The sequence below is a fragment of the Cervus canadensis genome, chromosome 7 (genome assembly GCF_019320065.1).
Source record: "Cervus canadensis isolate Bull #8, Minnesota chromosome 7, ASM1932006v1, whole genome shotgun sequence".
NCBI lineage: Eukaryota > Metazoa > Chordata > Mammalia > Artiodactyla > Cervidae > Cervus > Cervus canadensis.
The window spans coordinates 59,427,894-59,443,741 of record NC_057392.1 but is presented as its reverse complement, the minus strand read 5'-3'; the positions used below and the strand labels follow the sequence as shown (position 1 = coordinate 59,443,741).

At 38.5% G+C, this 15,848-nt stretch overlaps 1 protein-coding gene across 6 annotated transcripts in view; it reads right to left on the bottom strand.

Moving 5' to 3' along the window:
* Window positions 1-15,848, bottom strand: part of MCF2L2 (MCF.2 cell line derived transforming sequence-like 2) — a 264,579-nt gene that overhangs the window by 189,220 nt on the left and 59,511 nt on the right. For all 6 annotated transcript variants that reach the window (XR_006270375.1, XM_043473614.1, XM_043473613.1 and 3 more), the window contains exon 3: window positions 12,299-12,413. Coding sequence is in view for 5 of the 6 variants with exons in the window: in XM_043473614.1 (XP_043329549.1) it covers window positions 12,299-12,413 (115 nt within the window). In the remaining variant the exon portion in view is untranslated. The remainder of the gene's footprint in view (window positions 1-12,298; window positions 12,414-15,848) is intronic.

The window sequence follows — 15,848 nt, the reverse complement described above, 5'->3', positions numbered from 1 at the left end:
AGACTTGAACCTTCCATTCAAAGACACAGCAGCATGAAAGAAAATGATTGAAATTTCAAACCTGCAAAACATAAAGAAAAAAGCCCCAAAGTTTCTTATGCAGAGAGACAAGCAGCTGACCTATGAAGGAATGACAGTCAGATCCTGTGACAAGGATCAACTTTGTTATCAGTAATACTGAATGCTAACAATCAATGGATCAATGTTATTTTCCAAAAAAAAGAAAAAAACTCCATGCTCAAATAAATTGCCAATCAACTCTGAGATCAAAATGAGCCATTTTCTGACATTCAAGATGTAAAACACACTTACCATATACACTTTCCAAAAAAAGAAATAATTTGAAAGTTTTTTAATGAAAATAAAATCCCAAAATGAAGAATGACCTTCCCAAAATAAAAAACAATCCCAGGTTGACAACTTGCAGCAGGTTTATACAGCAACCAGCCTGTATTATGAATAGCTCAGAGAGGCTCAAAAGAATATCTCCAAGAAGAAAATGTATGCACTAGGCAAATTCTATGATAAAGAATCTATAAGATGTTAACAATATAATAAAGATACATGCCATGCTATAAACAAGAAAAAAAGAATGGCAATTAAAAATGCCAGGGGAAAATGTACATAAAAATCCAAGTCTGAAATAAATTAAATTATGGCATGATTTTGAGCAACCCATGGAGTATGAGAAAAAAGAACCTATTTTACCTTAACATTTGTAGCATTCTCCTTTGAGTGACACAGGTTTAAGGACTTAGGATTACATTTCTCATTCCAGAGGTCCAATCATATTACATATATAAATGCATTCTACTGATTTCTGTTATTTAGGATCAATCTATAATCAAAGAAAAACATTTATAGTGATGTGTAAAGTACATTATAATTCTTAGTAATGAAAAGTAGAATATAGGTAGAAGAACATAAAGGCTGAGAGTAAAGAAAGATGTAAATGCATAGTAGTAAAATCAACAGGTACAATTGGCCCTCTATATCTATAGGTTCCACATCTGTGGATATGAACAGCTGACTGTACTGTACCACTATGCATAAGCGACTTGAGCATAGGAGAACTTTGGTATGCTCAAGTTTCTCGGGATCAACCCCCTGTTTGTTTCTGATGTCAGATTGCATGAATTCTTTGTATATTTTGGATATTAACCCCTTATCAGATATATCATTTGCAAATATCTTCTTCCATTCAGTAAGTGAACTTTTCGTTTTATTGACATTAATATTTTCCTTTGCTAGGCAAAAGCTTTTTAGTTTGATATGACCCAGTTATTTACTTTTGCTTTAGTTTCTCTTAATGAAAGTGAAAGAGGAGAGTGAAAAAGTTGGCTTAAAGCTCAACATTCAGAAAACTAAGATCATCGCATCCAGTGCCATCACTTCATGGCAAATAGATGGGGAAACAGTGGCTGACTTTATTTTGGGGGGCTCCAAAATCACTGGAGATGGTGATCACAGCCATGAAGTTAAAAGATGCTTACTCCTTGGAAGGAAAGTTATGACCAACCTAGACAGCATATTAAAAAGCAGAGACATTACTCTGTCAACAAAGGTCTGTCTAGTCAAGGCTATGGTTTTTCCAGTAGTCATGTATGGATGTGAGAGTTGAACTATAAAGAAAGCTGAGTGCTGAAGAATTGATGCTTTTGAACTGTGGCATTGGCGAAGACTCTTGAGAGTCCCTTGGACTGCAAGGAGATTCAACCAGTCCATCCTAAAGGAAATCAGTCCTGGATATCCATTGGAAGGGCTGATGTTAAAGCTGAAATTCCAATACTTTGGCCACCTAATGCAAAGAGCTGACTCATTTGAAAAGACCCTGATGCTGGGAAAGATTGAGGGCAGGAGGAGAAGGGGCTGACAGAGGATGAGATGGCTGGATGGCATCACCGACTTAATGGACATGAGTTTGGGTAAACTCCGGGAGCTGGTGATGGACAGGGAGGCCTGGCGTGCTGCAGTTCATGGGGTTGCAGAGTCGGACATGACTAAGAGACTGAACTAGTTTCTCTTGCCTGCAGAGACATATCCAAAAAAATTACAAAAACTATGTCAAAAAATATATAACCTTCTCCTAGGAGCTTTATGGTTTCAGGTCTTACATTTAAGTCTTTAATCCATTTTGAATTTATTTTGTGTGTGGTGTGAGAGAGCAATTCAACTTGATTCTTTTGCATGTAGCTATCCAGTATTTCCAGCATCACTTGTTTAAGGGGTTGTCTTTTCCCCATTGTGTATTTTTGCCTTCTTTGTCATAAATTAATTGCCTATTTGAATGTGGGCTCATTTCTGGGCTCTCTATTCTGTATCATTGGTCTATGTTTCTGTTTTGTGCCTGTATTATACTGCTTTGATTACTATAGCTTTGCAGTATACTTTGAAACCAGTGTGTATAATCCCTTCAACTTTGTTCTTCTTTCTTAAGATTATTTTGGCTATATGGGATCTTTCATGTTTACATATCAATTTTAGAAAACAAAATTGATGAACCTTTAGCCAAACTCATCAAGAAAAAAAAATCTAAATTGATAAAGTCAGAAATGAAAAAGATGTTATAACCAATACCACTGAAACATAAATGATCATAAGCAATTACTATGAACAAGTATATGCCAATAAAATGGAAAACCTAGAAAACATGGACAAACTCCTAGAGCAGTACAATCTCCCAAGACTGAACAATGAAGAAACAGAAGTATGAACAGACCAATTACCAGTAATAAAACTGAATCAATAATAAGTAAAATTCCCAGAAAACCAAGTCCAGGACCAGATCACTTCACAGTGATCTAAATTCTAAATTCTATCAGACATTTAGAGAAGAGTTAGCACCTATCCTTCTCAAACTATTCCAAAAAATTGCCCAGAAAGGAACACTTCCTAACTCATTCTATGAGGCTGGCATCACCCTGATACCAAAACAAAGATATCACCAAAAAAGAAAATTACAGGCTAATATCAGTGATGAACATAGATGCAAAAATCATCCAACAAAATATTAGCAAACCAAATTCAACAATACAATAAAGGAATCATACACTATGGTCAAGTGGGATTTACCCCATGAACACAAAGATGATTTAATACCCGGAAGTCAATCAATGGACAAAGGACAACCTAGAAGAAATGGACAAATTCCTAGAACTGTATAATCTCCTAAGACTGAACAATAAAAAAATATTTCATACCAATTACCAGTAACAAAACTGAATCAATAATATTAATATGGTATATTAACAAATTAAAGAATAAAAATCATATGATATCTCAATAGATTCAGAAAACGCTTTTGACAAAATTGAACATCCATTTATGATTTTAAAAAGACTCTCAACAAAGAATTATAAAGGGGACATAAAGGGGTTATAAAGGGTTATAAAGGGGACATACTTTGACATAACTAGAGTTATCATATGATCCTGCAATCCCACTCCAGGGCATATATCTGGAGAAAACCATAACTTGGAAAGAGACATGAGCCCCAATGTTCACTGCAGCACTCTTTAGAATAGCCAAGATGTGGAAGCAACCTAAACGCCTATGAACAGAGGAATGGATAAAGAAGATGAGATATACATATATACAACAGAATATTATTCAGCCATAAGAAAGAATGAAATAATGTAGCAATATGAACAGACCTAGAGATTATCATACTAAGCAAAGTAAACCAGACAAAGGAAGACAAACATCATATATCACTTATATGTGGAATCTAAAAAAAAAATTATACAGATGAACTTATTTATCAAACATAAATAGACCCACATACACAGAAAACAAACTTATGATTACCAAAAGGGAAAGGGGCAGGGGGATAAATTAGGAGTTTGGGATTAACATATACATGTGCATGCATGCTCAGTCGCTCAGTCATGTCTCACTCTTTGTGACCCTACCGACTGCAGTGCATCAGGTTCTTCTGTCCATGAGATTCTCCAGGCAAGAATACCAGAGTGGGTTGCCATTTCTTCCTCCAGGGGATCTTCCCGACTCAGGGACTGAGCTCCTGCATCTCCTTGCATTGGCTGGCAGATGCTTTACCACTGACCCACCTGGGAAGCCCCAACATAGATATACTACCATATATAAAATAGATAACCAATGAGGGTCTACTGGATAGCACAGGGAACTATAATCAATATTTTGTAATAACCTATAAGGGAAAAGAATCTGAAAAAGAAAAGAGATACACATACACACACACATAATCACTTTGTTGTACACCTGAAACTAACACAACATTGTAAATCAAGAGAAGTAAAGTGTTAGTCGCTCAGTTGTATCCTACTCTTTTCATCATGGACTGTAGCCCATCAGGCTCCTCTGTCCATATAATTCTCTAGACAAAAATACTAGAGTGGGTAGCCATTACCTTCTCCAGGGGATCTTCCCAATCCAGGGATTGAACCTGGTCTCCTGCATTGCAGGCAGATTCTTTATGGTCTGAGTCACCAGCATAGCCCTGTAACTCTACTTCAATTGAAAAAAAAATTAAATAAAGCCCACGGCTAACACCATACTCAACCATGAAAAGTTTCATGCATTTCCTTCTAAGATGAGGAACAAGACAAGAACTCACTCTTGCCACTTTTATTCAACATAATATTGAAAGTCCTAGCCACAGCAATAAGATAGCAGGGAAAATTAAAAGAATCCAAACTGGAAAGGAAGAAGTAAAACTCTGTTTGCAGATGACATGATACTATACATAGAAAATCCTAAAGATGCCACCAGAAAATTAATTGGGCTCATCAATGAATTCAGTAAAGTTGTGGGATACAAAATGAATATTCAGAAATCTGTTGCATTTCTATAAACTAACATGAACTACCAGAAATAGAAATTAGAAAATAATCTCATTTATAATTGCATCAAAAAATATCTAGGAATAAATCTGACTAAGGAGTTAAAGGGACCATACCCAAAAATAAACTCAATGAAAAAGATCTAAATGTAAGACCAGAAACTATAAAACTCCCAGAGGAAAACATAGGCAAAACACTCTCTGACATAAATCACAGCAGGATCCTCTATGACCCACCTAGCAGAGTAATGGAAATAAAAGCAAAAATAACAAACGGGACCTAATTAAACTTAAAAGCTTTTGCACAACGAAGGAAACTACAAGCAAGGTGAAAAGACAGCCTTCAGAATGGGAGAAAATAATAGCAAATGAAGCAACTGACAAAGAATTGATCTCAAAAATATTTAAGCAGCTCCTGCAGCTCAATTCCAGAAAAATAAATGACCCAATCAAAAAATGGGCCAAAGAACTAAACAGACATTTCTCCAAAGAAGACATACAGATGGCTAACAAACACATGAAAAGATGCTCAACATCACTCATTATCAGAGAAATGCAAATCAAAACCACAATGAGGTACCATCTCATGCCAGTCAGAATGGCTGCTATCCAAAGTCTACAAACAATATATGCTGGAGAGGGTGTGGAGAAAAGGGAACCCTCTTACACTGTTGGTGGGAATGCAAACTAGTACAGCCACTATGGAGAACAGTGTGGAGATTCCTTAAAAAACTGGAAATAGAACTGCCATATGACCCAGCAATCCCACTTCTGGACATACACACTGAGGAAACCAGATCTGAAAGAGACACATGCACCCCAATGTTCATCGCAGCACTGTTTATAATAGCCAGGACATGGAAGCAACCTCGATGCCCATCAGCAGACAAATGGATAAGGAAGCTGTGGTACATATACACCATGGAATATTACTCAGCCATTAAAAAGAATTCATTTGAATCAGTTCTAATGAGATGATGAAACTGGAGCCCATTATACAGAGTGAAGTAAGCCAGAAAGATAAAGACCAATACAGTATACTAACGCATATATATGGAATTTAGAAAGATGGTAATGATAACCCTATATGCAAAACAGAAAAAGAGACACAGATGTACAGAACAGACTTTTGGACTCTGTGGGAGAAGGCGAGGGTGGGATGTTTTGAGAGAACAGCATCAAAACATGTATATTATCAAAGGTGAAACAGATCACCAGCCCAGGTTGGATGCATGAGACAAGTGCTCAGGGCTGATGCACTGGGAAGACCCAGAGGGATGGGGTGCGGAGGGAGGTGGGAGTGGGGATAGGGATGGGGAATACATGTAAATCCATGGCTGATTCATGTCAATGTATGGCAAAACCCACTACAATATTGTAACGTAATTAGCCTCCAACTAATAAAAACAAATGGAAAAAAAAAAAAAAAACCTGGAAATAGAACTGTCATACGACCCAGCAATCCCACTGCTGGGCATACACACCAAGGAAACCAGATCTGAAAGAGACACATGTACCCCAATGTTCATCGCAGCACTGTTTACAATAGCCAGGACATGGAAGCAACCTAGATGTCCATCAGCAGACAAATGGATAAGAAAACTGTGGTACATATACACAATGGAATATTACTCGGCCATTAAAAGGAATGCATTTGAATCAGTTCTAATGAGGTGGATGAAACTGGAGCCTATTATACAGAGTGAAGTAAGTCATAAAGAAAAACACCAATACAGTATACTAGCACATATATATGGAATTTAGAAAGATAATAATGATGATCCTATATGTGAGACAGCAAAAGAGACACAGAGGTAAAGAACAGTCTTTTGGACTCTGTGGGAGAGGCGAGGGTGGGATGATTTGAGAGAATAGCATTGAAACATGTATATTATCATATGTGAAACGAATCTCCAGTCCAGGTTCGATGCATTACACAGGGTGCTCAGGGCTGGTGCACTGGGATGATCCTGAGGGATGGGATGGGGAGGGAAGCGGGAGGGGGGTTCAGAATGGGAACACATGTACACCCATGGCTGATTCATGTCAATGTATGGCAAAAGCCACTACAATATTATAAAGTAATTAGCCTCCAATTAAAATAAATAAATAATTTTTTTAAAGGAGTTAAAGGGTCTGTACTGGGAAAATTATAAGACCTTGATGAAAGAAGTTGAAGACAATACAAACAAATGGAAAGATATACCAAGTTAATGGATTAAAAGAATTAGTACCATGACAGTGACCAAACTACCCAAGGCAATCTACAGATTCAATACAATCCTTATCAAAATACCAAGGCCATTTTTCACAGAGCTAGAGCAATTATCTTTTTTATAATCAATAATACCACTGAGTAAGAAAAGATTCCAGATATTTACAATCACTAGAACCTATGAATTCAAGCAAGAGGCTGTGTTTTGAATGTCTAAAAAAACCTGAATTATCAGAAAAGAGAATTTGAGCCCCTACCTCACAGGATAGATGACAAAAAGGCAGAATATAGCAGAAGATTCTAAAACAATCACCTAAACAAAAGAACAAATGTCTTATACACACTAAGTCATTCTACTAGGGAGAAATGTCAGATTCCCTGGTTCTTACATAGAGAAGAACAGGAAACTGGCATATTAAATTTTTTTCTTATCCTCTAATATAATCCATTCAAATCCTCCTAGTATATAAGACTTGCTTGCCAATGTCAAACATTTATTCATAAAAATCTATGGGATGTGCTCTAATTTTGAGCCTCACTTGTGTGCCTAAGGTTTGGTCTCTCAAGGTATCCTTCCAGAGGGCTCTGAAGCAAATTCACCCATCTTATACAAGACAACAGCCCAATAAGACTCCCCGCTCTGAACCTCTATCCTAGGAGTCAAATGAGTGATTCCATTTTCCTGATTTGGGGGAGCAATTCCACAGCCAGACCAGGAAACAACACATCTTACTTTAGCTACTCAATCAAAGCAGCACTTTTCCTATTTATAGTATTTAAAACTACTTAAAATAAGGGGCTTTTTCCACTGCTTTCATAATAGTAAGAAGCCCAGATCAAACTCACTTCTCTGATAAGGCTGGTTTTTAAAGCTGACAGATTGTTATAATCCCATTCAGTCTTTCAATACAAAGGAGCAAGTCTCTATAGAATTCACAGGCCAAATAATAATGCTGTCCTCCTCCCCTCCTCCCAAAGTAGAAATGTCAGACAGCATTCTATGAGACAGCATATCATAAAAGAGGATATGAGTCTTCTCAAGGACTATTCATCAGACTCTATGGGAGGAAAATGGACATGGAAGAATTTTTCAAACTTAAATAGGCTTCTCAACAGATTCATTATAGAAAAAGACCTTTAGAAATAGTAAATAATCATAAAATTATGAAATATGGCTCTTGTTTCTATCTAATAAAAGTAACTTCTCCAATCCCTCTCAAGTGATGAACACATAACTGTGAGTAAAACAAAGAAACCAAATAGAGGGTAGGGTAATAAAAATGTATGCTTAGTTATACAAATATGATTTTTAGAAAAGCAATTGGAATTTTTAAAAAGTCGGCCATTTCTGTGCCTCAGAATATTTTACTAATGCCTTTTCAAACCACTCAGCTACAATCTGTCGCCACTGAAGACATGTTTAAAATGAGACCTCAATTCCATGTGCCTAGACATGTAAAAGCATAAAGATCTGATTGTGAATAGAATTCCTAAAGCTAAGGATCACGGCTGGTTCCTCACTCTCCTTCCCCCCTCCACCAGTTCCCAGTGCCTGTTCTTCCCATCCATCCCCTTCTGTCTAGTCCTCTTGCCCTCAGCAGCTCACCCCCTCTTCACTTTGCACCTATTCCAGTAGTCATGTATGGATGTGAGAGCTGGACCACAAAGAAGGCTGAGTGCCAAAGAATTGATGTTTTTGAGCTGTGGTGCTAGAGAGGATTCTTGAGAGTCCCTTGAACAGCAAAAAGGTCAAACCAGTCAATCCTAAAGGACATCAACTCTGAATATTCGTTGGAAGGACTGATGCTGAAGCTGAAGCTCCAATACTTTGGCCACCTGATACAAACAGCCAACTCATTAGAAAAGCCCCTGATGCTGGGAAAGATTGAAGGCAGGAGGAAAAGGGGGTGACAGAGGATGAGATGTTGGATGGCATTACCAACTCAATAACCATGAGTTTGAGCAAACTCCAGGAGATAGTGAAGGACAGAGAAGCCCAGCATGCTGCAGTCTATGGGGTCGCAAAAGTCAGACACGACTTAGAGATTGAACAACAACAGGGCAGAAGCCCCTAATTGGTCTCCCTTCCTCCCTTCCTCCACTCCTTCTGGTCCATCCTGCACACCACCACCACATTCATCTGGTTGCCATTTTTTCTTCCTCAGAATGTCCAATGGCCCGGTCTTGCTCACTGTGCCTAAACTTCTTAGCATGGTGGAAAACACCTTGCCCAATCTGTTCCCAACTGTCTATCCAGGTCTCATTTCTCACTACTATCTGAAAAGGATCCTCACCCTGTTCTGGACAACCTCGATAGTCTGTAATTCCCTAAACAAGCTCTATTTAAAACTTCAAAATCCAGGGGGTTGGAAATAGAAGTCAAGTCACCTGCCCCAGATCACACAGCTAGCGACCATAGAATCTGGATTTCAATCCAGGTTTGAGCTGTGTCCAAAGTTCTTAAACACCATCCTGTTCTCTCTCTCTCTGGAACGTCCCTCTCTGATCTATATGTGGAAATCTCACCCATCCTTCAAGGACACTTCACTCCTGAAGCTTTCTTTGTTTTTTCCTGTCTGAAGTGCTTCTTCTCTCTTCTGAGCCCTTATAGCATTTTCTTCACATATTTCACAAAATATCATAACAACAGAGTCATGTGAGATTCAAGATATTGTTGTACGGTCTTATGGTCCTTTATGGCACCTAACATACCTCTCTACACACTGATGGCATTCAGCAAAGATCTGATAAAAAATGAGCTGTGGGAAGCCTTTCAGCACTCACCCAACCCAACCACAATGAGAGATCCTTATTAATTTCAGGCACAGAGCTCTCCTTTCCCTGCCCTGAGCATCCTGTCTTTCTCCTCTTCTAGTGCATCAGTTGTGCATACATTCCTTGTTGTATGTCATGCCACCTGCCTATAAACCATTGTGCAACTTGGGAAAAGTTCTGGTGTCTGGTAACCATTGCAACATTTAGGAAGATGCAAACTGTGATAAATACGAACCATAAAAAGGAACAAGAGTGGTTTCATTCTTTGGAACCTGAAATGGCAACTGGGAAACAAAGTTCAGGTCAAATTCTCCTTTCAGGCCTTCTTACTCATTATCTCCGTTTTATGTTGAAAGGAACAAGGGGTGGGGCAGTGAGCTAGTATGAACAAATGCCAGGAAGAAGAAAAGGGGAATAACTGGTCAGACAGTTACTCTTTCTCAAGAGACAAACTGCATTCTAGGAAAGGAAAATACTCCCAAGTTTACAAGAAATTATACAAGAGCACAGAGCAGAAAAGGTAAATCAGGCCTAAACAGTAGCCTCTTGATTTTTCTTTTTTTCTTTTTGCCTATGAGATAGGGTTTCTACCCCTTAATGCTTTCCTTCCACACTGGGTCATGTGGCACTCAATGTCTGGTCCTCAGTGTGGTGACTCAGGAAAGGTTGCAAATACAATATGAAAATGACCCATTTAATTTAGCATATGACTCCATCCACTGAGTCAGTAAAATTAGATTGTAAGTTTAAAGCAATATAATGATAATGGGGAAGAGGCACTTCTACCTGTTACCCACTTCCCTGCTCACCCTCTTGCATGCTGCTCCTCACAGAAGTTGCTAAACTGATAGGTCAATGTTCTGGAAGGCAAATGAGCCAAAGAGGGAGACCAAGTTCAACTCCCTATAACCCTGGGAGGAAAAGGCAGGAGTAAGAAGTGGGGTTCCCCTCCGTCTCTCAGTGTCCTGTTTCTCATGATATAACAAACACCCTTTGATTGAAATGAACCAGATTGGAACTGGAAATTCCACCAACATTACTTCTTGAGAACCTACCATGTGCTGGGCTAGAAGGAAAAAAAAGAAAAGAAGCATTGGCCCCTATTCTTGAGTAGTCCACAGTCTAATAGGAGACACAGAAATAATTTCCATATACCATGGCGTTATACAAGGGGTACTGTGGAAATAAAGAGTCTGTGGAAATTAAGAGTCTGTGAGAGCAGAATTGGGGTCAGGGCAAATTTCCTTGAAGAAATGAGATCAGACTGAGGGCTGATGATTTTGCAAGAGTCAGACAGGCCCAGAAGGGTGGCAGAGGTGTTCCTGCAGAGAGAACTATGTAAGCAAAGCCCAGAGATGTACAGCATCCTTCTCTCAAACCAACAAAGCCCAAATCCTCTCCTGTCTATATAATGTCTACAATGCTCTTGTATCAGAGATAAAGAATAAGGTAAAATATAAATTAAGCACTGATCTTTGAAGAAATGCACTAAAAATAAATCCATAGGTTTCTCTGAAGAAGAAAGAAGGGTAAAAAAAAAAAAATCTCTTAGAGTGGGTTTGGTTAAAGCAAACTAATTAACTTCCTAATCTCTGCAGGTGGGATCAGGCTCCAGGTGGACTTTCAATCACAGAGTTTACCTCTAAATCATATGAAGCAGATGGAAAGCAAGCAAAACAGCACACCCTGGCTGTGTAAACTCCTAACCACAAAGCATTTAAGTAACAGACAGTATCATAAGCGACACAGACCCATGGAAGGTAGGGCCTTTATGGGCTAAGTCTGCTCCCCAGGGAGTTTGGACTCCACAGCCAGCTCCACCTCTGTCTGTGAAATATTTATCACCAATATGAACTCTGTCCCACTTTCCATCCCTAGGAGATGTGGCTATTTATTGACTTAGTGGCATAAATATGTGAGACCTGGGCCCGAGAGGGTAGAAGTAGCAGATGCCCCAAAATATCTCTGTTTTGATCTCAGCTATAGGCACAGTTTTTATTTCTGGACTTTTAGTTTCCTTGCTCTGTGCCTTACTTTTTCCATCTGACAATGATAGTCATAAAATCTACCCTTAAGTTCTTTATTTAGGGAAAATAAATGAAGTGACTCCTAACTTGGCTTGAGCCTCTTGAGCAGAAGCCAGGTGTCTTAGACAACAGGCCCCAGGAAACCAGGATCACCTTAATCTAGAGCAATGAACCTGAAGGAACAAAATCAGCATTAGCTAGTCAATCAATTTTTCATTCATATAACAATTTTATTAAGTACTTCATATGTGCACACCATAATAAAACTGATGCTCTTGTAACTTTGTTTTCTAGTCTCTTTCCACATCCCTTGTTTTGACTGATGGATAAGTGAAATTGGCCATAACACAGTAGTGTGAGCTGGGCTCATGGAAGATCCCATCCCAACCCAGTACTACCACATGGGAAATTCAGGATAAACCCAGTGACAAGGAAGGCAGCAGAGTACTGTGTTCAGCTCACCTGGGGACACTAGTTAGGTAGGTCATGACATTCAGGAAGTCTTCATCTGGGATGTGCTTGAACCCCACAAACTCTGGGAAAGTGATGATGGGGGCACCATCTTTCCCTCGGCCTCCTGCAACAAAAATGGGTAGTCAAGATGTTAACAAAATGTTTTCATGTCACACCTCTGCAAGTAAAGGACTCAGGCTAATATCAACTTGAGATGTACATCAGTCTCCCCTTTTTTGTCTGTATTATTTTAGAGCAGGAGGCGGGAAAGTTGACACTGAATTACTTCGAACAAGCCTCTCTTCTCCTTCAAGCTTGTTCAGGGGTGTTGTGAGAATTCAATTTTTTGAATCCTCTGAAGATAGTTACTAGTAAAAGACAACACTGATTTATTTTAGTATAGGTGGAAATAGTAAAAAATGCCAACACAAATACATAATATTGCTCATTTATGTAGTTCAGTTTAGTCACTCAGTCATGTCCAACTCTTTTCGACCCCATGAACTGCAGCACACCAGGCCTCCCTGTCCATCACCAACTCCCGGAATTTACCCAAACTCATGTCCATTGAGTTGGTGATGCCATCCAACCATCTCATCCTCTGTCGTCCCCTTCTCCTCCCACCCTCAATCTTTCCCAGCATCAGGGTCTTTTCAAATGAGTCAGCTCTTCGCATCAGGTGGCCAAAGTATTGGAGTTTCAGCTTCAACATCAGTCCTTCCAATGAACACCCAGGACTGATCTCCTTTAGGATGGACTGGTTGGCTCTCCTTGCAGTCCAAGGGACTCTCAAGAGTCTTCTCCAATACCACAGTTCAAAAGCATCAATTCTTCAGCACTCACCTTTCTTTACTGTCCAACTCTCACATCCATACATGACTACTGGAAAAACCATAGCCTTGACTAGACAGACCTTTGTTGACAAAGTAATGTCTCTGCTTTTTAATATGCTGTCTAGGTTGGTCATAACTTTCCTTCAGCAAATAACAAATGTAAAAGTATATGGTGGTTAAGAGAGTTGGCTCTAGGGACTTCCCTGGCAGTCCAGTGGTTAGGATTCCATGCTTCTACTGCAGGGGGCACAGGTTTGATTCCTGTTCAGGGAACTAAGATCCTACATGTTCAGTGTGATCAAAAAAGAGAAAGAGAGAGAGTTGGCTCTAAAATCAGACAACTTTATTCAAATTCTGCTTGACCACTTAATTTCTATGTGATTTTATGCAAGATACTTACTTAAACAGAAGTTTCCTTTATATACAAATATGTATCTATGTAATAGGAATATTACCTATACCTTCCTCAAAAGGTATTGTAAGGATTAACTGAGAACATATATAAAAAGCATTTTAGCAGACTATTTATTATATATAAGTGCTCCATAAATGGTAACCGTTATTATGGTTATATTCTTGCAAGGCAAGGCTTCCCTGGTGGCTCAGATGGTAAAGAATCTGGCAGCAATTCAGGAGACCAGGGTTCAATGCCTGGGTTGGGAAGATCTGCTGAAGAAGGGAATGGCAACCCACTCAGTATTCTTGCCTGGAGAATCCCCATGGACAGAGGAGCCTGGTAGGCTACAGCCCATGAGGTCACAAAGAATTGGACAGGACTGAGTGACTAAGCACACATTGTTAAGCACATTCTTGCAAGGCAGCTGCCCTTGAATAACTCATAAACAGATATAAGACATCCCTGTGAGAACAAAAGCATAAAATAAGTATTTAAATAGTTTATTCATTAAAGCAGACACCACTAAATAGATTCTATTTCCCAAATTAACAATAACACAATAATAGTGGGACACTTTAATATCCCACTCACACCTATGGATAGATCAACTAAACAGAAAATTAACAAGGAAACACAAACTTTAAATGATACAATAGACCAGTTAGACCTAATTGATATCTATAGGACATATCACCCCAAAACAATGAATTTCACCTTTTTCTCAAGTGCACATGGAGCCTTCTCCAGGATAGATCACATAATGGGCCATAAATCTAACCTTAGTGAACTCAAAAAAATTGAAATCATTCCAAGCATCTTTTCTGATCACAATGCAGTAAGATTAGATGTTAATTACAGAAAAAAAAACTATGAAAATTCCAACATATGGAGGCTAAACAACATGCTTCTGAATAACCAACAAATCACAGAAGAAATCAAAAAAGAAATCAAAATATGCATAGAAACAAATGAAAATGAAAACACAACAACCCAAAACCTGTGGGACACTGTAAAAGCAGTGCTAAGGGGAAGGTTCATAGCAACACAGGATTACCTCAAGAAACAAGAAAAAAGTCAAATAGATAACCTGACTTTACACCTAAAGCAACTAGAAAAGGAAGAAATGAAGAACCCCAGGTCTAGTAGAAGGAAAGAAATCCTAAAAATTAGGGCAGAAATAAATGCAAAAGAAACAAAAGAGGCCATAGCAAAAAATCAACAAAGCCAAAAGCTGGTTCTTTGAGAAGATAAATAAAATTGACAAACCATTAGCCAGACTCATCAAGAAACAAAGGGAGAAGAATTAAATCAACAAAATTAGAAATGAAAATGGAGAGATCACAACAGACAACACTGAAATACAAAGGATCATAAAAGACTACTATCAGCAACTACATGCCAATAAAATGGACAACTTGGAAGAAATGGACAAATTCTTAGAGAAGTACAACTTTCCAAAACTGAACCAGGAAGAAATAGAAAATCTTAACAGATCCATCACAAGCACAGAAATTGAAACTGTAATCAGAAATCTTCCAGCAAACAAAAGCCCAGGACCAGATGGCTCCACAGCTGAATTCTACCAAAAATTTAAAGAAGAGCTAACACCTCTCCTACTCAAACTCTTCCAGAAAACTGCAGAGGAAGGTAAACTTCCAAACTCATTCTATGAGGCCACCATCACCCTAATACCAAAACCTGACAAAGTTGCCACACAAAAAAGAAAACTACAGGCCAATATCACTGATGAACATAGATGCAAAAATCCTTAACAAAATTCTAGCAAACAGAATCCAACAACATATTTAAAAGATCATACATCATGAATCCATGGGCTTTATCCCAGGGATACAAGGATTCTTCAATATCCGCAAATCAATCAACATAATATACCACATTAACAAATTGAAAGGTAAAAACCATATGATTATCTCAATAGATGCAGAGAAAGCCTTTGACAAAATTCAACATCATGATAAAAAAAAAAACACCCTCCAGAAAGCAGGAATAGAAGGAACATACCTCAACATAATAAAAGCTATATATGACAAACCCACAGCAAACATTATCGTCAATGGTGAAAAATTAAAAGCATTTCCCCTGAAGTCAGGAACAAGACAAGGGTGCCCACTTTCACCACTACTATTCAACATAGTTTTGGAAGTTTTGGCCACAGCAATCAGAGCAGAAAAAGAAGTAAAAGGAATCCAGATTGGAAAAGAAGTGAAACTCTCACTGTTTGCAGATGACACGATCCTCTACATAGAAAACCCTAACGATTCCACCAGAAAATTACTAGAGCTAATTAATGAATATAGTAAATTTGCAG